The sequence below is a fragment of the Parasteatoda tepidariorum genome, chromosome 8 (genome assembly GCF_982258835.1).
Source record: "Parasteatoda tepidariorum strain Cologne lab strain chromosome 8, Ptep-v5.0, whole genome shotgun sequence".
Lineage (NCBI taxonomy): Eukaryota > Metazoa > Arthropoda > Arachnida > Araneae > Theridiidae > Parasteatoda > Parasteatoda tepidariorum.
The window spans coordinates 108,101,237-108,123,972 of record NC_141762.1 but is presented as its reverse complement, the minus strand read 5'-3'; the positions used below and the strand labels follow the sequence as shown (position 1 = coordinate 108,123,972).

The window sequence follows — 22,736 nt, the reverse complement described above, 5'->3', positions numbered from 1 at the left end:
CATTTACATCATTCTAGCCTACTTGCAGAGAATCACCCTACTAAAACTTTTTTTTTGAGAAAATGGAAAAAATATATATTTCCCTAAAAACATATAATTTAAAATCTCATACATTTAAGTTTTCTCTATTTAGAACCAAATCATTAGGTAAAATTTTTCAAAACATTTCATATTTTGACCAATATATTAGAAAAAATAAATTAGCACATTAATAATAATTTAAAAAAAAAAAACAATTTACTTCAAAAAGTTGTTGAAAAAAATACAAATTATGAAAGTAGTTTTAACATTTATTTTCAAAAGCACTTATAGAGATTTTCTAAGGGAAGGGGTAGCTGCAACCGGAAAAAAACTTTCAATATATTTTAAATTTTTTCCCCCTGCAGTTCTTAAGATTATTTAAAAAAAATAAATCACATTTTAGTAAATTCTATATTGCCATTAAAACAAGCTTATTTCAAAATGAAATGTGCAATTTTAATAATATTTAAATTTTAAAAATCAGGTTTTAATTAAATTCTTTAAACTACATATGAAACAACAAAGAAAAATTTGTTCTGTTTAGTTTTTTTCTTAATTTTTTACATTATTTTTATTTAGCATAATGGAAATATATTTTAGCCTATCATAGAATTCAATTTTTGACTCTGAATAAATCCAATACGGCATATAAGATACAAATGAAAAAATTTTTTATTTTAAAGTAGCTGGCCTTTTTAAATTTTTTTTTCTTCATATTTATTTATTGAGATTTAAAAATAAAAAAATAAGGGGTTAAGAATTATTATCTCTAGTAAAAAACTTAAAATTCAAATCTTCAATATTTTAATTTCTTATCTCGAAAGTAATTATTATATTGATTACACCATTAGGTGAAAAGTTTTAAAACAGTTTATATTTCTATGTATAGACTAATTGACTTATTATTTTAATGTATAGACCAATTTATTTGTAACATTTTAAAATGACTTTTTTTTTACATTAAATTAAATTTTTAATTTTTCAATAACTAGCTCTTTTTATAGTACTAATAACAAAATGAGTTTCATAACATTTTAAAATGAATTTCCAAGCACTACACCACAGATTTTATAATTCAGACACAAAACAGTATATACAGTTAAACCCCGCTAAAGTGAACACTGTTTATAGTGAACTCCCAGATATAGTGAACGAAACATTCGCTATACACATGTTATTTTTTGTGGATATAGTGAACCAAAAAAATGAGAGGAAGTTGGATACTTTGAACTTTTTTCTGCCTTCGACTGATTTTTTTAATCCATTTTCTGGTAATTTTGAAATTTCTACATAAACCGATTTTTAAAACCATCTATAGAGTGGAATGTAGCTGTCAGCATTTTTCTTGTTTGCTTCTTTAATCTCAATTTCCCATCCCTAAATGTTTTGTACGCAAGACGAAGAGCAATAAAAAATAAAATTCAACACATTTTTTGTTAATACACTATTGTTTCATAGTCATTTTTTTATTTCATTTTATAGTTCATTTATTTAAATAAAGTGTAACAAAAGGGAGGAATTCAGAAGCATTAGTTAAAATTGTTTGCGGTATGGATATAGAGAACTCCCGGTTATTGTGAAACGAAATTTCGGTCCCTTGAAGGTTCACTATAGCGGGGTTTGACTGTATAACAAATTTGGGCAAAGGAGTTTTAAACAGGTTTTCTATAGCTACTTAAATATATAATTTGATTTCTCTATTCCCCCCCCCCCAAATAAATAATATTTCTCTAGGTAAGTCCATTAAGTAGACTTGAAGTTAGTTTCGTTTTAAATTGATAGACTATTCAAAATAGTTAACATTCCGCAAATACCCAACACATGCAGGTGCTGAGATGATTTATCTCTTTAATAACAAAAATTTTTTAAGTTTTTTCATAATATTAATACAGTCAAACCCCGTTATAGTGAACCTTCAAGGGACCAAAATTTTGGTTCACTATAACCGGGAGTTCACTATATCCGTTACAAAAATTGTAATTTTTAGCTGATGAGCAATCCTCAACATCAGATATGGAAACACTTCAACATTCTTGTGATCTGCTTTTCTCAACTTTTTTCTGCCATCTAAATTTTTTTAATGAGCAGAAATTATTAATTGCCTATTTTTCTATCTGTTACAAACTGCAGATTTGGATAGTTTATATTCGCTGCAAATATCAACTTGATTGCATCCATTTTCCAGATTATGCTCATTTTATCATCAATGGAGAACGTTTTATGTTTACTGGTCGCCATAGTTAAATTTGAGATACTTGTTTGCAGACTTTTTCGTAACTGAACTGAGAGCAAAAAGAAGTTGAAATGAGGGCCTTATCAACACATATTAGTGTCCAACCCTTTGACCAATAATGAATAATTACTCATTACATACTGATCCCACTGACACCTTACAGGTGTATCAGCTGCCTGGGTTGGAAACATCTGCTTGACTTGTTTAGGGATAGGAAAGTGAGATAAAAACAAACGAGAAAAAATGCTTATCATTACATTCCCCTCTATAGATGGTTTTAAACATTGGTATATGTATTTATTTTGAAGTAGAAATTTCAAAATTATTACAAAAAGAAATGAAGAAAAAAATCAGTCGAAGACAGAAAAAAGTTCATTATATCCAACTCCCTCACTTTTTTGGTCCACTATATCCACAAAAAATAACATATGTGTATAGCAAGGCACGGGACCGAACATTTCGTTCACTATATCCGGCAGTTCACTATAAACTGTGTACACTATAGCGGGGTTTGACTGTATAAATGATTTTTATGTCTTTTCTAATTAAATTCCTCATAGTTAGGACTGTTCTTGTCAATTTAAACAATGTTACATCATATAATTAACAGTGCTAAAAGTTTAGTTTGAAAGGTGTATACAAAACAAAAAAAGGCCAGTAAAATGAATTGCAGTTATTTTATTATGAATATTTTATGACAAAGCTTTACATTGTATCAGGTTAAAAACAAATAAACGTAGATCCGTGGTGAGAAGTGCAGATGCAATTTTTGGCCATTTGCTATTTGATTTTATAATGAACAATTATTATTTGTACAAGAAATACAATATTAAAGCGATGAGAGAAATTCTTGCAGACTATGCTGTGTATACAATTACACGATAATTTGTTCTTTAACATTGTTCTAAAGAAAAACAAAAAGTGATTATGAAGTCCTACAACAAAATTGCAATAATTTAGCGGCAAACAAACCAATGAATTTACAAATGTTTTAAAACTCTGGCAACTATTATGATACAAATGAACAATTTGTTAAGACTAATATATATATTTTTTTTATCTAAATGCAATTCACATACAAAATGTTATACACTAAATATTAAATAAATCACAATATTGCTTAAAAAAATTGTTTGTGATAATAACTCAACTTCCAATTTTGATCAAGTTTTTAGGGATGCCAACTTAAGTGATGCTTTTTCATAGCAGTTGAAATATTTTTCCTACACCGAGCATAGATAATTTAACTGCAGTAATTGATATTTCATTACTTAAAGTTTTATCTCAAACAAGGAAAAAAATATTAAAACTTCAACATATTTAATGATGTACAAAAAGCATCAAAATAGAGGGAGAAGTACATCAAATTTAAATAAAGCAGGAAAAAATAAGTAATAGCAGAATATTATAAGATAGTTCTTAAATGGAAATGAATCTATAAACGGTAGTTTTAATAACAGCCAGTAGTCAGATTTTTGAACAAAAAATAAGTACTTTTTAAGCACTCAAAAAATATATTCACATTCCAGAAGAAAAAAAAATTATAATTAGGATCTGTGCAGTAATAAAAATTTTTTTCTTTCTATCGTTTCAAGTTTTAAATTTATAAACATACAATCAATAAAATTCAAAAACATTTTCAGAAATTAACATAATCATGATGAAATAACCAGTTTCTGAAAAATATTGAAGAGAAAATTGTGAAAATCGTGCATTTCTTGTAATTTAGAACGGCAATCGATACGGCACAGAAAAAATCTCTTTTTAAAAGATAGAAAATTAAGCACTTTTTACAATCCCCGAATAAAAAAAAAGAGCACCATTAAACACTTTTTAAAAATTCTACGCACTCTGTATAAATTAATATATGTTAAACAAATATATCATATTAATTAAATTTAATTATAAAACTCTGTAAGACACCTCGTCTCAAAATTTATATATATAATTTAGATCATAATAAGTCATAGAGGATATGTTCAGTAACGAAATACTCTTAATGCATAATTTTAGAATATTTTTCAAATGTGAAATTATAAAAAAAAAGGTAGCACATCAAATTAATATTTAAACGAAGAAAACACAAGGTAAAAAATGTAATAAATAAAAACTGAGAAAGGCAAAATTGAAAACATCAAAACCTGTTAGATTTATGTGGAGAATAAAGAGATATTGCTAATAATCACTACCCCCCGCCTCCGTTGGTAATCAAACAATTTTTATATCTTCAGTCCCCTTTTTGCAATAGCGATTTGTTAGATTTTCATAGTGTTTGTGTTAGGGTTGCCATTTAAATTTGGGAAAAAAGAAATTCTCTGTACATATTATAAACTTACATTTTAGATTTTCAAATTCATGACTTTTCATGACTAATTCCAAGAACTTTTCATGACATAAGTTACTATTTTCTCCGACAAAAACAGAATAATAAATTTAAAAAGCATTATATGAACAATTAAAACAATAGGTATAACCAAAACTGTTACACTCGGCATCTTCATATTTATAGATTTTAAATTTAAGAAACAGAGTAAAGAAAGAGTTGAAGCAATAAAATAGCTGAGCAAATAATTTTTTCTTTTTTTTTTCTGCAGAATTACATTCTAAATATACTTTTCTTGTTCAAAATTTGCCAATGACTGGCTTGCCAGCTAGAATTTTAAATTGATAAAATAAATAATAATAATAATTCTGAAATCACAGAAGTTTAAAAGATACTTCAGTCTAGAAATGATGTTTTTTCTTTTATTTTTTGAAAGAACACCATAATTTTTAAAGAACAGGATAAAAACTTTTTATATTTTAATAAAATATGACTCTGAGTGGGGATTTTGTTACAAATTCAGATAATCACCATGAAATTGGGGGGGGGGGGGGGGGGGAATTCCATTTTAAAAATAAAAACTTTCGGCAACCTAAATCCATGATTTTTTTAAAAAAAATAGTTAAAATCATGACATTTCATGACAAATTTTGTTCAATACCAAAATTCATGACTTTACAGGTGCGCGCATACCCTGTATATATTAAAAGGAAAAACACAATAACTGTGCTCTTGTATGAGCTGTATTGAGCAAACTATACTAGTTATAATTTCTGAAAAAGTTTAAGAGAAAAAAAGGAACAGCTGAACATACCTAAAACAAATAATGATATAGTAAATGAAATAGTTTAATACAGCTAAAATATCATTCTTAAGTATCCCAATCTGAGTGGTTACCACTTTTTAATAGACGAAAATAAGGAACAAAATTCCCTGAAGAAACATTTTTCTAGTTTCGAAAGAAAAACTCAAAATTCCCTGTTATTTTAGGTGCTTTTTAAATTCCCTGTTATTTTAGGTGCTTTTTAAATTCCCTGTATTTTTTAGGTTTTTCCTGTGGAGTGGCAACCCTGCTGTGTTTTTCTCTAACTGAAAAGTTTGCAACCAATTATGTGTTTTTATTTAAAAATTAAGGATTTTGAAAACATATACCATATATTACAAAAGACTCAGTGCACATGTTAATATTGAGTAGATGTCATCAGGTGGATAACAAGATACAGTATTTTTTTTAAAATTAATATTTCTCTATATCAGGGGTGTCCAACTGGCGGTTTTTTTTGTGTGGCCCGCGAACTAAAATATATTAGATGTCATTTTTTGGGGTTAATTTTCGTAAAAAAACTGTATGGTAAGAACTCCACTCGTTAATAAAAACGTAATTTCTTCGTTTAATTAAACATACCAACGGTGCAAAAAAATTTATTTCTCAGGTTTTGAATCCACGAAAATATTTATTCAGATACCAAAATAATAGTGTATGTTGCTCTTTTTTATTTCATTTTTTTTGTATTTTGTGAATATAATTTAGCATGTGCGTATCAGAAATTTTCTTGAAAAAATTCTCCGATTTAACTTTTTCAAACCACTCATTTTGGACGAAAATGTTTACACACACAATTGTAAATTTTTAATTTAAAATGTAAATATCTATTCTCTGGTGGTTGTAGCAGACAAACCTCAATTTTTTCATTGAATATTTCGTGTGCTACTATGTAAGTTTTAATACCAACATTTTTAAAGTTTTATATCTTAACAATTAGATATCTGTTGCACATTAATTGTTTAATACATAGGTGCACATTAAAGTTATTGTAGACCGAATTTTTATTTTTTATTTAATATTTTTAAAAATATTATTAACAACAATGAAATATTTTTAAAAAATCTACTTATTTTAATTTGTAATTCAATACTTTTGTTTTGCACAACTTGGTAAAAATCTGACAGTAATATTAAATGTTCCTTCAAACATAAAATAGTCCTTTATAAAATTTTGATAAAGTTGTGGCCCGCCAATTGATTTGTGTTTTTAAGTGTGGCCCCCGGCCTCATGTAAGTTGGAAACCCCTGCTCTATATATACAAATATATTAGAAAAAAAAGTGGCCATAACAGAGCAATTTGTAAATGTTAAGAGTAAATTAAAACTGAAAAATGTGATATTTTGGATGGTTCCAAAAAGCTTATCCTAACTCTGTTCTTAGGATTTTATTCCACATGAAATCTATGGGTTAGTGGCATCCTCACGTCTTTTTAAACAAAAATCCTTCCCAAGTAACATTAAATACAAAAGAATAAACAAATTAATATACTAAATAATTGTACACAAATAACTGCTGATATACTTTGACTAATAAAACAAGAAACAAAAAAATCATATTCACTGTCAACAGTGTTTGTATTTAATAATACAACCTAGAACAATAATTTTATAAGATTCACTGCAGTGTATCATACAGTCTATAAATCTAGAGTTACAAAAAAAAGTGAAACCTCCAGGAACAACCACTACTGTTTACAGGGTATCTGATGCATTTTAGATTTTCCAATTCATGACTTTCCATGACTATTTTTAAGAATTTTTCATGATGAAGTTACTATTTTCACCTACAAAAAATTTAAAAAAGCAATATGCAGGGATGAGATTGGTCAAAAGGCAAAAAAGCTGAATTTTAACGCGAGTAAATCTTACGTGATTTATAGCAAAAATATCCGTAACATATTCTCATTCAGTTTCGCTGATGTTGTAATGCTTATATATATACACCAATAATCGTTGATAGAAAAACTGCCTTATAGTAACCAATTCAAGAAAAAAAACTTACTTCTTACAAGAATCGCAATGAAGGATTTTAAAATCAAGAGAATACAAATAGCGATCTTGGATTTTAAAATCGCGTAAATATGAATTGCGTGAATACGAATCCAAATTTATAAATCACGTGTAAATACAAAAATCGATGTTACAACCGCAAAAACGAATCACGACATTGGATTTTTAAATCTCGTAAATAAGAATTGCAATGTACAATATTGAAATCGCGAGAATGAGAATCACAACGCGCAACTTTTAAATCAGCTTAATACGAAAAACGATGTTTGATATTAAAATGCAGCAACGTCTGGATTAAGAAAATACGAGCTATTAAGCGGAAGGGTAAAAAAGCAGAAAATCTTGTTGTCCGCGCGTAAAAGCGGAGAAAACCGCTAAAATAAGTAAAAATGTGGAAGGGTTGGCAGCTACGTAGTTTGAACTTTCTGTTTATCTTTGAAAATTAGAAATAAATAATTATTTTATTTCAACTACTGAATTTTCAGAAAAGCGGAATTTTTTATTAAAAAAAAAAAAAAAAAAAAAAAACTACAATTTTAGAGAATCGGAGTTTTTGGATAAAAAGGCTGAAATTCGAGAGACAAACGTGAAAAAAAAACGGAAATCCACTAAAAAGCGGAAAAATCTCATCCCTGAATATGATAACATTAATTGAAATGATAGGCATAACCAAAATTGTTATACTCAGCATCTTTGTATTTATTGATATTAAATTTTGAAAAACAGATTAAAGAAAGAGTTGAAGCAATAAAATAGCTGGGGGGAAAAAAAACAAAGCAAAAAAAAATTTTCTGCAGAATTATGTTCTTAAGATATACTTTTCGTATTCATCAGAAAGGAAAGAAATACTTCTCATTTTTCTGTTCTCATTTCTGAATATAAAAAATTCGCCAATTACTGGCTTGCTTCAGCTAGAATTTTAAATTGAAAAAACAAAAAAAAATTCTGAAATCACAGAAGTTTAAAAGATAATCCGCTCTAGAAATGATGCTTTTTTCTTTCATTTTTTGAAAGAACACCATAATTTTTAAAGAACAGGATAAAAAAAATTTCATATCTTAAAAAAATATGACTATGAGTGGGAATTTTGTTACAAATTCAGATATTCTGAACATCGGAACACTGTGAAATGGGGGGTAAATTCCATTTTAAAAATTAGATTTTTCAATAACCTAATAAATCCATGACTTTCCATGATTTCTTTAAAAAAAATAAATAATTGTTAAAATCATGAAAAATTTTGCTCAATACCAAAATTTATGACTTCTCATTATTTTTCATGACTTTTCAAGTGCGCAGATACCCTGTCAAATAAGAAAACACGAATAAATATTGAAACAAAAAACACTAACAAAACAAATAAATAGATTCAAAATGTTGGTGATTGGTTCTTATTTTGCCTCTTTTTGACAATTGCTGAAAGAGATTGACAACCTCATGTTACAGTCAGAGTGTGCTAAAAACGGTGTAAACAGCGATTTAGTTTTAAAGTTAAATTAGAAAAAAAAAGTTATTTAAAAAAAAAAAACTAAGTGTCTCAAACAAACAAACCTCTTGTTTTTAAAGTAAATTTTTATGATACGAAATTAAATTCAAACAAAAAACATAATTGTTTATTTATTTAAAATACTTCTATCATTTATTAATTGGTAAATCTGCTTTTTGCACATAATTACATCAGTAGGAGTAATTTTTATTAAAACTCAATTTAATTCATCGGTTCTGTTTTCATGATGCCAACGTAAATGGCATTTTCACACCAAGAAAAAGACAGTGAGTAAAGTAAAAACCGAAAAATCGCGTACCTTTGATAAGTCGACGGAAGTAACCTCTCAGGACGACCAACCTCCATTTTATTGTGGAACAGAGAGTGGTCGTTACCGAGAGGTTTCACTGAAATAAAAGGCTAAAACAAATCATATACCCTGATAAATAAAAGAAATAAATGTATATCAGTGTTTCAGAGATATAATTTATAAGTTAAATGTAAGAAATGTAGTCATCTAAACACTATGCACTAAAACCATCTTAAAAGTTAAGATCAGATGGTAAAATGAAATGATTATATTGACATGAAGGTTCGACACGCCACTTCGAGTCCCTATTTAAGTATAAATTGTGGAGGAAATTTTTTTTTGAATATTTTTTCACACTGCATTCACACGCAAAATCAGTAATACAGCTTTTTAAAGTAAGTTCACAGATACAGTAAGCATACACACATGCATCAAACTTTAATGCAAAACCCACTCACTAACGTGCAATGGATGCCATGGATCTTCTTTTCAATCTTCTATTAGCCTACTAGATACATAAAGATATTCAGATCTAATAGCTAAAACTTTTGACTAGGCACTTGATTTTTTTTTCAATACTTTTTTTTTATTTTTTCGATCCCCATGGCCCAAAATGAATTTATTTGAAAACTATTCTTTGCGGGGTCTTCGTCGTCTGGGAAAATCTCCAGAGGCAGAAGCATCCTGTTCAAATAAAAAGTATAAAAATAAACACAAATGAATTTTGGCACAACATAAGAATCAGTATTTTGTTTCTAAGCAAGAATAAAAAAATTTAAGTTTCTATTTTATTATCTCTTTCTTACTTAATGCAAAAAAAAAAAAAAAAAAAGATTTTTGCATAAACTAAAAGCAATGCAATGCATGTTATTTTTATTTACTACAATAAAATATTTACCATCACTGATGAGATTTGCATTTTCTGGTTAAATGAACTGTTTTCTGTTAAAATATCTGTATGATTCATAAGATATTATAAATATGCTCACATTAATACACTCATGCAATTGAATTAGAACAAAATTTATATTATTTAAAGGAAAAAATTAAGGAAAATAATGGTACATAATTACATTAGTATCTCATACATTTTTAGAGTTCAGAAGTGTTTTGAAATATAAATCGAAAAGTTGACAATGAAAAATGGAAAAATAAAGGTGCGAAACAAAGCTAGGAAAAACCACAATAGAGAGAGAAAAAAAGATGAACAGAAAAAAAAAAAAAAAAACTGCAGTGGCTGATAGGGGCAAATCAGGGAAAATGCATTGGAATCAGCATTCAACAAGACAAGATTCTAGGGCATCAAGATGAGCTGGTGTGACGAGGGTGGAAATAATTTTGGCATTGTAAAACTGAATTTATGCTTAAGATTCCAACAATGTGCAATTATTTTTGTATTCTTGATAAAGTAAACATCTGCTGCCTTGCTGCAAGTGAATTGTTATTTCAAATTCGTATATATTTTTAAAGCGAATGAAGTTCTAATGTAATTAGTACTTTTTCATAAATTTTTATTCTTCCAGAAAACAAATATAAGCTTGTGCAATTATTTCCTTTATTTTTTTTCTTTTTCTAATTAAGAGACTTTAAAAAAAATTTTTATATCAATATTTGCACTCAATCTCTAAAGAAAAAAGACAATAAAAAGGATAAAAAATAGTTTGTAGAGCAAGATATGATGAAGTTTTGTCATACCAAGAAACGTCAAAAAAAGCAGTATTTAGATTTCAGATCATTTTGTCTATTTGTGTGAATTCAGATATTTCTCTGCCATCACATTCCTTTTTTGAATTACTTCCCTTCTAAAGAAAGTTAGCTTTGTTCTGACAGACAATAGGTAAGGTTGCCTGGCTTAAGATCTGTTGTTTGTATCGTGATTTTCTATTTTGTGATAAAAGTTTATTTCGGAGTTTTTTCAATAAGTCCGTATCAATCGAGCCATAGTTATTATCCTTGTGGCAGAGTTATTATCCTTGAGCTTTCTACGACAAACTTTCCTAGCATTAATATTTTTCTTTAAGATACTTTTAATTATAACAATTACTAGTTTAAAGTAACAGAAACGTTGTGTTCACAGAAGAGTAATATTTTTTAAATTCTAATATTATAGGCAATATTCTCGCATTTTGTAGGCGGAAGAATGCACTTATTATTTCCTCTTCGAATTTTGTAAATCATTCCCCATATTAAAAATTGCAAAATCCGTTCAGTAATTCCTAAAATAAAGATTGCAAATCATGAGAATAGGTGTCTTTAAAAAAGAGATACTCAGATGTAAAAATGTATATAAATGTGTAATAAATGTAAAATGTGGTGTTCTTTAAAGGAAAAAGAACATCATTTCTAGAGTGAACTATCTTTTAAACTTTTGCAATTTCTGAATTTTTTATTTTATATTATTAATTCGAAATTCAAGCTGAAGCCAGTCATTTCTGATTTTTTTAAAAATCTCAAATCTGAATAGAAAAATCATGATTATTTCTTCCCTCTCTGATGCACAAGAAAGACATCTTTGAAAAAGTGCAGTGCATCAAAAAGTGGTCATTCAATTGCGCTATTCAAATTTCGTGTCATAGTAATATCAGAATTTTAAAAACTACCAGAAAATTAATTGCCTTAGTTTCAAAAGAGGAAAAGATCGAATCATGGATTTACGCGTTTCATATATTTCAGTGATAATAACTTCATCTAAAAGCCATTTCGTTGGGGGCCATTTCATTGACAGGGTCAATTTGTAGACAAAGTCATACGTAATGTTGAAACTATTTTTATCATTTGTTGGATTATGCGTTATGCTACTTTCACTTCTTCAAAATGTAGCATATTTGTGTTGAAATTTTTTAAACCTAGCCAGAAGCAAAATTTTTATGGTATGCTGTAATTGCCAGAAAATAAGCATTGCCTCTTCCCCAGGCATCACAATATTAAATTTCTTTTCAATAATTAAAACTGTATTTTTGCTTTCTATGTAAAATTTAAGTTTTTTTTTCGAAATTGTAAAAAATAAATGATAATAATAAAAACTCCATTATTTTACTATTTTCATATACTTTAGAAGTCTGCAAATGTCCCATACATAACAGAAGAATAGCTCTATAAAACATAATAACAAAACATTTCAGAAACATAAATGTAAAATTTCATTATCTAGCATATAATTACCTGTTCTTCTAATAGTTCTTCTTCGTCACTATTTTCTTTATCATCTTTTTTCGTACTATCATCATCTTCTTTTTCTTTCCTCTCATTTTCTTCATTATCAAGCAATTCCACTTCTTCCTCGGGTGGTTCTTCCACCTCTTCCTCTTCTTCTTCCTCCTCCTTTACCTCCGTAATCGTAGCCTCTTTTGGAACTTCTCTCATCTTTTCATCTGCCGGGCCCTCCTTACCGGCATACATTTTGCGTTTATTCTCCAATTCCTGGTAACATACAAACTTTAATCATAAACAAAATACAAACAAGCAATATAAATTTTTTTAGCTACTTTTTATTAAATTATTAAAATTTCTTTCTCAAATATAAAACTAAAATTAATTAATTAATCTTAATGAATGTATTAATTTGAAAAAAAAAAAAAACTGTATTAACATCAAAAATCATCCACTACAAGTATAAAAAATGTATTTGAACTTGAATGGATGAATAAAAAAGTATTTTATTAATGATTGAAAATTTGAACAAAACATAGAGAGAGTGTGAACTAATAGTAGGAATAAAATAAAAAAAAATAAAAAATGTGTGGTATTAGAAAACTCTAAAAGTATAAATTCGGTGATGTGGACCAACATGCTACCACGTAATGTTCTTTATTGAACTGATCCGACACAGTGAATATAAAATTATTAAATATTTAAATGTGCGCAATAAACTATTTCTTTTTCGCTCAAATAAAGCTTTAAATAAGAAACCATCACTGATGCTATCTTTAAAATATGTGAAAAATTGAATCGCTTATAGTAAAATTTAAAACAATGACTAACGCTTAACACATTGGAAAATTTGTTTTTCACGCATCTCCATTTAATGAATGAATTAAAAATCTTTATTAATATCAAGAACCATCCATTACAAGTTTAAATAAAATGTATTTGTACTTGAGTGAATGAATAAAAACTATTTTATTAACACTTGAAAATTAATCGAGAGAGAATTAAATAAAAGACATAGGCTTTTATTAATTTAGATTCTAGAAAAGTTTATTTTCTTTCCATTTAAAATTTTCCAAAAATATTATGGATAATTTGAAGAATATTTTAAAGCTACCAAACATTTGATAAAAAAAAGTACTTCAGCAACTGATTGTTAGATTTATTCAAAACATTAGTTTGAACCTGTAAAATGTTGAAAGTTAGAGAGAATAAATTTAATTTATTTATTATTATTTAAAACTTTTTTTTTGCTTAGAAAAGTTTTAGTAAGTTCTTGAAATATGAGTGGTTGAAGTATGAGAGGGGAACTTGTTGAAGATGCTACTTTAAGAAGAATTACATATTTAACGTTGCAGGGGTAGCAGCAAAGTTTTTTAAAATTTTAGGGGTAATATATGATTTTGCTAGGTTAAAAACAGATCACATGGTAGTTTATTACATAACAGAAGATTATTACAATTCATCCACACATATCATATATCATTGCAAGCCATAAAATAAAGCTCTGAAATTTATTAAGTCAAGAATGAAATCTCTAAAGTGTAAAAATGAAATTTCAACTTTACATATTACCTATCAGAAATTAAGTGCATAATTCAGGAACAGGCAAAAGTGAGAATAAATCAAGAGAAAAAATAAATTAACACCAACTTGGATTTTTATTTAATTTTTACCTTCTTAATCAAAACTTTTTTATTACCCTTTACCTTACTTTATTAAGAAAAACTATTGTGTGATAATATTAGATTTCAAATCAGCAATTTATATTAGAAGTTAGAGAAAAACAAATTAATTATGATCATTTTTCTAACATATTCTTGATATGATTTGTGAGATTCTTTTACTGCCCTCAATAGTGTTGAGGTAATCTTCAACACTCCTCCATAATTTCAAATGGTATCTTTGATTAGTCTAAGAGACATAATAGTATTCTCATGGTGACTCACATTAAGCATTGCTTTATTTATCGAAAAACCTCTCTCAGGATCAGAATTCCCATGTGGCAAAATTAAAACAGTTTTAATTAATGTAGTTAAATTCTTATATTTTAGATTATTGCTTTTTTATTTATATTTAGCCTATAACTCTTAATTTTTTAGGAACACCAACAAAATTTTATCAGATTTTTAGGAATTTTAGGGTTTGCACATAGTTTTATGAATTTTAGGGGGAATGCGACCCCTGCGTTAGTCTAAAATAGTCAGTCAGATTAATTATACTTCAGTCAGTTCTTTTTTTACTATTGTGTTATTTTGTTTTCATAAAAAAAAGCTTTAAGAAGTAGAATAAAATCTAAATGTCAAAATTTTCTGTTGTTTCACACTTTATGTTGAAGAAAATATATTAAAAAGATCATTGTGTCTGCTGCTTTCAGTTATTGCAAATACTCTTCTACATTGATTTACATACATACATATTCAAGAATAAATAAGAAAAGAATACATTAACAAAAAACAAATTAAAGTTTTTTTTCTTCTTGACAAGACGTGAAGAAAGTAATATGTTAGCATTCAAAATCACTCTTCGTATAATTAAGAACTCACCCTTATTTCAAACAGAAAGTTAGTTCAAACTTTGTAAACATGCTCTTTTAGGTCACCTAACACAGTGGTCGGCAAAGTGCGGCTCCGGAGCCGCATGTGGCTCTTTGGCTCCTTAAGTGCGGCTCTGGCACAAATATCCACGGAAGGCGCAATAATATTTTCATTTAAAAAAAAACTTGGTAAGAAAAATAATTACATCTTATTTTGATAAATTAAAATTCTTCTATAAATCGAGAACATGTATAATTTTTTGTTTAAGTTAAAAGATAGATAGGTAATTAAAATTTTATATTGTAGTAAAAATACGTAACGAACATCGAGTTAAAGTTTATTAGTTTTCGTAAACGTAAACACAAACCATGCACAAGCTACAGGCTGAGATTGTTCGTATGTTTTCGGCGTACACCAGTGTGATGCAAAAGTACCACAAGCATGCGCACATACTTTTTCTAAAGGAGTGGGGGTACAAATTGGCATCACAACACAAGTGGTCTGCTTTGAATGACCTGGAGAAGGAAGACATGATCATATTCAACGCTTGGAATAGTATTTCTGACTCTTACGATCAGCTGATAAAGCTCGTGTTTGCTGCTCTTTCCCTTTTCGGTTCTACATATATATGCGAACAATCTTTTTCAAGCATGTACATTATCAAGAGTAAACTGAGAAGTCCTCTTATTGATGAGAACTTGGAATCATGAACTCAAACTAAACTCAGTGGCGCGACAGCCCATAGAGGGCCAATGCCTACTGTGCCCATCTCAGTTTTCTTGACCTTGGGCTCTGGCATACCTGCCAACTTTTGATCCCTTCCATTACGCTTTTTCCCAGTGGTAGTAAAATGGAATTAAAATTTCAATTGTAAGCAAAAAATTACGTTGTGTTTGAAGAAACATTAGCTGACAACCATGATAGTAACGCATATTAATATATAAGCTTAATTTTTGCAAGAATAGTGGTGATCAAAATCATTTAAAAATTAAATTTATAAAAGAAAAAACAGTATATATTTACTACCACTTTAAATATGAAAATAAAATCTCCGTTTAAATACGGGAGAGTTAGCAGGTATGCTCTGGGGTGCAGGAGCAGATGTTCCGGTCAGGTGGTCAGTCGAACGCGGAACCCCCAGTGTTTAGTTCCCAAGCATGCTTGGTACTCATTTATCGACCCACTGAAGAGATGAAAGGCTGAATCAACCTTGCCCGGCCCCAGGATCGAACCAGGGACCTGTGGCACGACATCGCGAAGCGCTACCGCTCAGCCACCGGGCGTCGACTTGGAATCATGCCTAAAATTAAAAACAACAGCATACAGATCTGACTTACTCAAACTTTCCAAGGAGATGCAAGCACATTGTTCGCATTTACAAATATTTATTAAGTATGAAATTTAGTTTTATTTAGTGTACTACTTATTTAGTGTAATAAAAGTTTACTAAACAAGCAGATTTGGCTCCCAATTTGTTTTAAAAATTGTTGTAATGTTCATATTTGGCTCTTTGGCTAAAAAGTTTGCCGACCACTGACCTAACATATTACCATACAGAGCACAAGCACTTTCTTGACTACTCCTGAAATTGGTAGATCTTTCTTGAAATTGGTAGATGCCAGAAGACTAGTTAAATGACACCTCTGTGCTTAGAAGTTGACAGATTTATGGTAACTTATTAAGGGGTCACAGTACCCAAAAAATGACGAAAATACCAAAAACTTTTTTATTGCTTATAATAAAACTTCAAAGTATTTCAAATGTACAGAAAAAAATTCATCTCTCTATCTACATTTTTAAAAAAGTTATGAATGATTTTAAATTGTTCTAATACAGAAACTTGCTCAGCAGTCTGACTTTAAAGTGCTTTTTCGCATAGATGATAATTTTGTGTCTTAATCTTAATTAAATCCCTAAGGAATTTTTTCTATTTAAGATAAAGCTTTGAAGTAAACTTTTTTATCTTGAGGATAATACACTTATTTGAACTGTGCATGGAATAAGCATTTCATGAGGTATTACAATTTTTACGGCATGTTATATATACCTAACAGGAATTTTTACACTTTTTTTTCTACTTTTTTACAAAATAATCTATAAAAAATATTCTAATTGAAATATCAACAAATGAATGCACAAAATTATTAAGATAAATATTGCAAGCACTATGAAAAAAACTTTTTTTGAAAATATGCAAAAATAAAAAAGCCTTAGGGATTTAAAAATTTAGAATTTTTTCAACTTTTTTTAAAATTTTAAAAAAATTCAACAGTTTTAATTACTTTTTGAAGATAAATTATTGATTATAACTTAAATGAGCATGTAAAGCATCCTCAAAATGAATGATTATACCTTTATTTTAAAAAATTGTTGCAAAGGTACTGTGAACCCTTAAAGGAAGCACTATCTTTCAATATGCTTTCATGGTTTTTTATTCGTATTACTCCCCCATAGTTACCACTAATATTTGCAAAAAAAAAAAAAAAAAAAAATATTCCCTATGTTTTCCTTGTACATACCATACCTGCCAACATTTGAAAAATAAAATAAGGGAGATTTTACTAGAGACATTTATTTAGGCTACGAGTGAAGTTTTGATGCATCTGTATGTAAGTCATGTCATTTTATGCATATTTATGTAAGTCAAAAAGAGAAATTAAAAATAATACAAGCACTTATATTTAGCGAAGTAAAAAATACGGATATAAATCTTAACCTAAAAACTATTTTTTATAATTACTTAAACTACTTTATGACCATTGTTAAACAGCCAACTCAATTTTGGGTTTGAGGCTACTAATGTTCAACTCCACAGCCTCCTCATTTTAAACCCAACCCAGAAGACAAGGGAACTCCTGGATCAATCAAATATTGGGAAATAACATACTTCGTACGGGCAATAGCACTGTTTGTTGAGGAAGAAGAAGTATTTTGATCAGCGGATATTTTATTGCCAAACTTTTTTTTCCTTTAAAAATATTTTCCAAAGATAGAGAGAAATTTGAGAATATACAGGTAAATAGGAGATAGTCATAAAATAAAGGAGTTTTCGTTAAAAAACAGGAGACTTGGTAGGTATGATATACCATACACAATATATTAAGACTGAAAACAGATTCACTGTGCTTTTGTGAACTATATTAGGATAAAGATGCCAGTTTTAGTTGCTTGAAATACGTCTAGAAATAAAAAACAGCTCAACATAAAACAAATAATGTTATAATAAATAAATAATATAACTGAAATATCATCTTTAAATATCACATAGATTGCGTTTTGAGAGGCCAACATTTTTTAAAAGACTAAAATAAGAAATAAAATTACCTGTTTTTTTGCAGTTTGTAAGGAAAAATTCAAAATTCCCTGTTATTTTAGCCGATTTTTAAATTTTCTGTATTTTTTTAAAAATTCTCTATTCTCCCCGCAAAGTGGCAACACTGGACTGATTATTTAAAAAATTCTTTTTACTTGCAAAACATTATTACTTTTTCGAGTTGGATTGCAAGACTTATTACGTTTAAAAAGCAAATAAAAGGACATAATTAAAAAAAGATACTTCATATAGGCGATTAAGATTTTCATAACTTTATACAGACAAAGAAACTCCTGAACCAGTACCCCCCAGAGGTATGATTTGTTACAGGAACACGTAGGACTTTGTGACTTGACAGATATTATGTGCATCAGTCACCATTTACTACACGGAGAGTCTTCGGCTGGCGGGGATCAAACCCATCGACTCTCGGACATGGGTGCAGTGCCTCACCGACCCTAAGATCAATCTTTGGGGTTCAAATAATAAATATTAGTTTAGATGAATAAAAAAACATATATATGCACCATATTAAATAAACAAAAATAATATTTACAAGGCCATGGAAAACTTTAAAAAGTGGAGGCAAAGTAGAATTATCATCAATTGACTTTTGACAGAAAAATAAAATGCTATTTTAAAATTAAAAATAGGAATCATGCTACTACCACAAGGTGCGTAGCCAGATTTTTCAACAAAAAATAAGCACCTTTTAAGTACTTTTTAAGCACTCAAAAAATATTTTTAATCATTTTCCAAAAAAAAAATTCATAATTAGGATCTGTGCAGTAATAAATTTTTTCTTCTTCTATCGTTTAAAATTCTTAATTTATAAACATAAAATGAATGAAGTTTAAAATAGTTTTCAAAAACTTTACATAGCTAGTTTCTGATAAATATTGCAGAGAAAATTGTGAAAATCGTGCATTTCTTGCAATTTAAAACGACAATAGCAACGGCAAAGAAACAATTTCTTTTTAAAAGATAGAAAATCAAGCACTTTTAACAAACCCCCGAATAAAAAAAGCACCTTTAAAGGCTTTTTAAAAACATAAATCAAAAATAAGCACCTTGAAGCACTTTTTGAAAATGCTAAGCACCATGTACCAAAGTCTTTATTATTTTACAACCACTTTTTAAAGTTTCTATGTAGAACATCATAATAAAAGTAGTTTTGTTACCCTTTGTGCAGCAATAGTGGCAGGGGAACGAGAGGAAGTACAACAAAAACTAATAAAAAGGACAACAGGAAGACCTATAACTACAAGGTAAACAGCCCAAAGCCAGGGATTCTTATTTGTGTACTTGAAAAGGCGAGTGATGGTATTATCCTAGAAGTAATAAAAGCATTTAAATACATTACACTTTGCATAATTGTTGTTATAGGGCAACTTTAATGGTCGCCACACTAAATATAAAAGAATATTTTATAACACGGTACGTAGCCAAATTATTCAACAAAAAATAAGCACTTTAAAAAAATTTCATAATTGGGCAGGGTTGGAAAGTTTTTGACAATTGACGGTTTTATCTGGTTTTAACCATCATGTCAAAAAAATAATAACTTTTGCCATTGTTTTTAACAATTGTTAAAAATCATGAAGTTTTAAATCATATAAAACGAATGGCTTTTTCATACGTTGCGGACTGATAATACGCATAAATAGATTGGGGTTGAATGAATTGTGAAAACGTTGAATAGAACAATGTGAACTGCGTCTTTTTGCATAATTTGCAGCTAAAATACCACTGTAAAGGAAAAATATCATTTTGGAAAAGGGAAAATTAAGCACTTTTTAAAAACACTAAATGAAAAAAAGCACCTTTAAGGACTTTTTAAAAATGCTACGCACCATGCATAATATTCCGGAAATTACTCCATTTTATGCTTAATTTTTATCATATTTTAAGAAAAGCTTCAAAAGAGATGCCTTAGACAACTAAAATTAGACACATTGCAAGAAGAGAACATCTATGCAGATACTGTTTATTATCAGAATAAAATAAAATCAAGGATTTGACGCTTTAATAATAAATTTAAAAGCAGAAGACCATGGAGTGCAATGTCTAAAAGTAAAGGTTTCTATACTGAAGGAACTATCACTTCTCAAAGTTACCTCTTTCACTCGAGTTCGAAGATGATAAAAGTATAACGATAATGGAATGGCAATATAAAATAGATACAGCAGACTGTAGTATGGATGATTGTTTGTCTTTCGTAAAATCCATTTCCACAACGACTGTATGTAATAGATTATATACATTTGTAGAACATTATGAAGGCAACATTAAAATATAAACATATACAGTAATATAAACATAAACATATCTGCTACATTTTAGATTTTCAAATTCATGACTAATTCCAAGAACTTTTCATGACTTAAGAAAGTTATTATCTTCTCGGACAAAAACAGAATAATAAGTTTAAAAAGCATTATAATAACATTAATTAAAATGATAGGTATAACCAAAACTTTTATACTCTGCATCTTTATATTTATCGATTTTAAATTAAAAAAAAAAAAAAACAGAGTAAAGAAAGAGTTGAAGCAATAAAACAGCTGAAAAAATAATAGCTCAGCAAATAATCTTCTTTTCTTTTTTTCTGCAGAATTATATTCTAAAGATACTTTTGAACTTTTCTTGTTCATCAGAAAGGAAAGAAATACTCATGGTTTTTCTGTTCTCATTTCGGAATTTAAAAAATAAATAATAATAATAATTCGGAAATCACAGAAGTTTAAAAGATACTTCGCTCTAGAAATGATGTTTTTTCTCTCATTTTTTTAAAGAACATGATAAAAATGTTTTATATTTTAATAAAATATGACTAAGTGGGAATTTTTTTTACAAATTCAGATATTCGGAACACCATGAAATCGAGGGAGGGGAATTCCATTTTAAAAATAAAAATTTTCGGCAACATAAATCTATGACTTTTCACATTTTTTTTTTAAAAAAAATAGCTAAAATCATGACAAATTTTGTTCAATACCGAAATTCATGACTTTCCAGGTGTGCGGATACCCTGCATATATTAAAAATAAATAATGAAATTAAATAAATTTTTTAAAATACTGACATTAAAAAAATTGAAAATAAAAAATATACACAGTCATGAAATAATTACAGAGTTTTGAATATTTAAACATTTTTGTTAACTAAGAACAGTTTTTTTTTTAAATATAGTTTGTCAATTGCAAGAACTACCTCCCACAAAGTCTGAGGTCGTCTGCTGCTATGGAAAGAAGAATAGAGCATTTCAGGGAGGGTAGCTTCTCTTCACTCTAGAACAAACACAGTAGACCGAAGAAAAAGATTCCCTTTCTCTAACGACCTGAACCAAAACCTGTCCAGGGGTCTGTTTAGAAGAAATTTGGGTCTGTTAACGGACCCTTCACAAAATATTTTAACTTAAAAACAGACCTTTCACAAAATAATTTATCTTTTAATCGGACCCTTCACAAATTTGTTTTTCTACATTATTGTTTTGTTAATCGAATAAACCGTTCCCAGGAAGGGGGGGGGGAAGAAAGACAAATGTAAACGAACTAAGTTTTGTCTTCAGCAGACGATCTTCCTTTATTCGTCCGAAAAGAAAATTCTGCGTTCCGCTGTACAGGCCAAATTCCAAATATTTCCATGTTGCGTCTCTAATTTAGTAGCAGCAATTGCTGTTTATTTTTTTAAATGTAATTTTTTTTAATTATAATTTTACAGTGTTGAACACAATCTAGTATGTCTTTAAAATTTAAAAACTCCTTGTAAAAGTTTTTTGCAATAACAGGACCCAATTTGCACAAATACACAAAAGCAGGACCCTGGTTGAAAGAATGTGATTTAACGTTTATTTTATATTCGCAAACTACTAGTTAATTTTTCACAATTTTACAAAAGCGGACCTTTCACAAAATGTCTGGACAGACCCTTGCTGTCCTACACAATGACCCCGCATCCCTACTTGAAATGGTTATACCTCACTACCATAGTGTCCGGTCAAATGGCAAGGGGAGTTCTTACTTTAGACAAACTATACTTGTTTTTTTTTCTTTCCTTGAAAGTAATAATATGCTGCAATAGCTCAGACATCTCCCCACACCCATCAAACATTGTAAATATTTTTAAAAGCATTGTACACCATAAAACATAATTTTTTTTTATGTATTTGAAGACAAGCAAGAACTTGTTAATACAGAAATAATGTAATGTTCATAAAGCACTTAAATATGATATTGATAACGGTTTAGACTTGTAAATTAATAATGTAATTATGGCATTAATAAGTAACAGGGGTCTGTGCAAACATTTTGTGAAAGGTAAATCGTAAAATTGTGAAAAAATTACACGTTAAGTCACATTCTTTCAACCAGGGTCCTGCTTTTGAGAATTTGTGCAAATAGGGTCCTGTTATTGCAAAAAACTTTTTCAAGGAGTTTTCAAATCGTAAAGAGATACAAGATTATGCCCAACACTGCAAAATTATAATTTAAATAAAATTAAATTTTCAAAATTAAACAGCAATTGCTGC

The 22,736-nt window shown here is 28.6% G+C and overlaps 1 protein-coding gene and 1 long non-coding RNA gene across 3 annotated transcripts in view; both read right to left on the bottom strand.

Annotated features, from left to right (window-relative positions):
* Window positions 1–2,917: 2,917 nt before the first annotated feature.
* Cnx99A (Calnexin 99A) overlaps window positions 2,918–22,736 on the bottom strand; it is an 84,982-nt gene continuing 65,163 nt past the window's right edge. For both annotated transcript variants that reach the window (XM_087149275.1, XM_087149274.1), the window contains 3 exons: window positions 19,387–19,536; window positions 12,371–12,628; window positions 2,918–9,892 (listed from right to left, as the gene is read on the bottom strand). In XM_087149275.1, coding sequence (XP_087005401.1) covers window positions 9,839–9,892; window positions 12,371–12,628; window positions 19,387–19,536 — 462 coding nt within the window. In that variant the 3' untranslated portion in view covers window positions 2,918–9,838. The remainder of the gene's footprint in view (window positions 9,893–12,370; window positions 12,629–19,386; window positions 19,537–22,736) is intronic.
* LOC147806662 (uncharacterized) lies at window positions 13,857–19,365 on the bottom strand. The gene is made up of 2 exons (XR_015428496.1): window positions 16,431–19,365; window positions 13,857–14,957 (listed from the first exon to the last, which is right to left on the bottom strand). It is a non-coding gene; the product is annotated as an uncharacterized LOC147806662 (long non-coding RNA).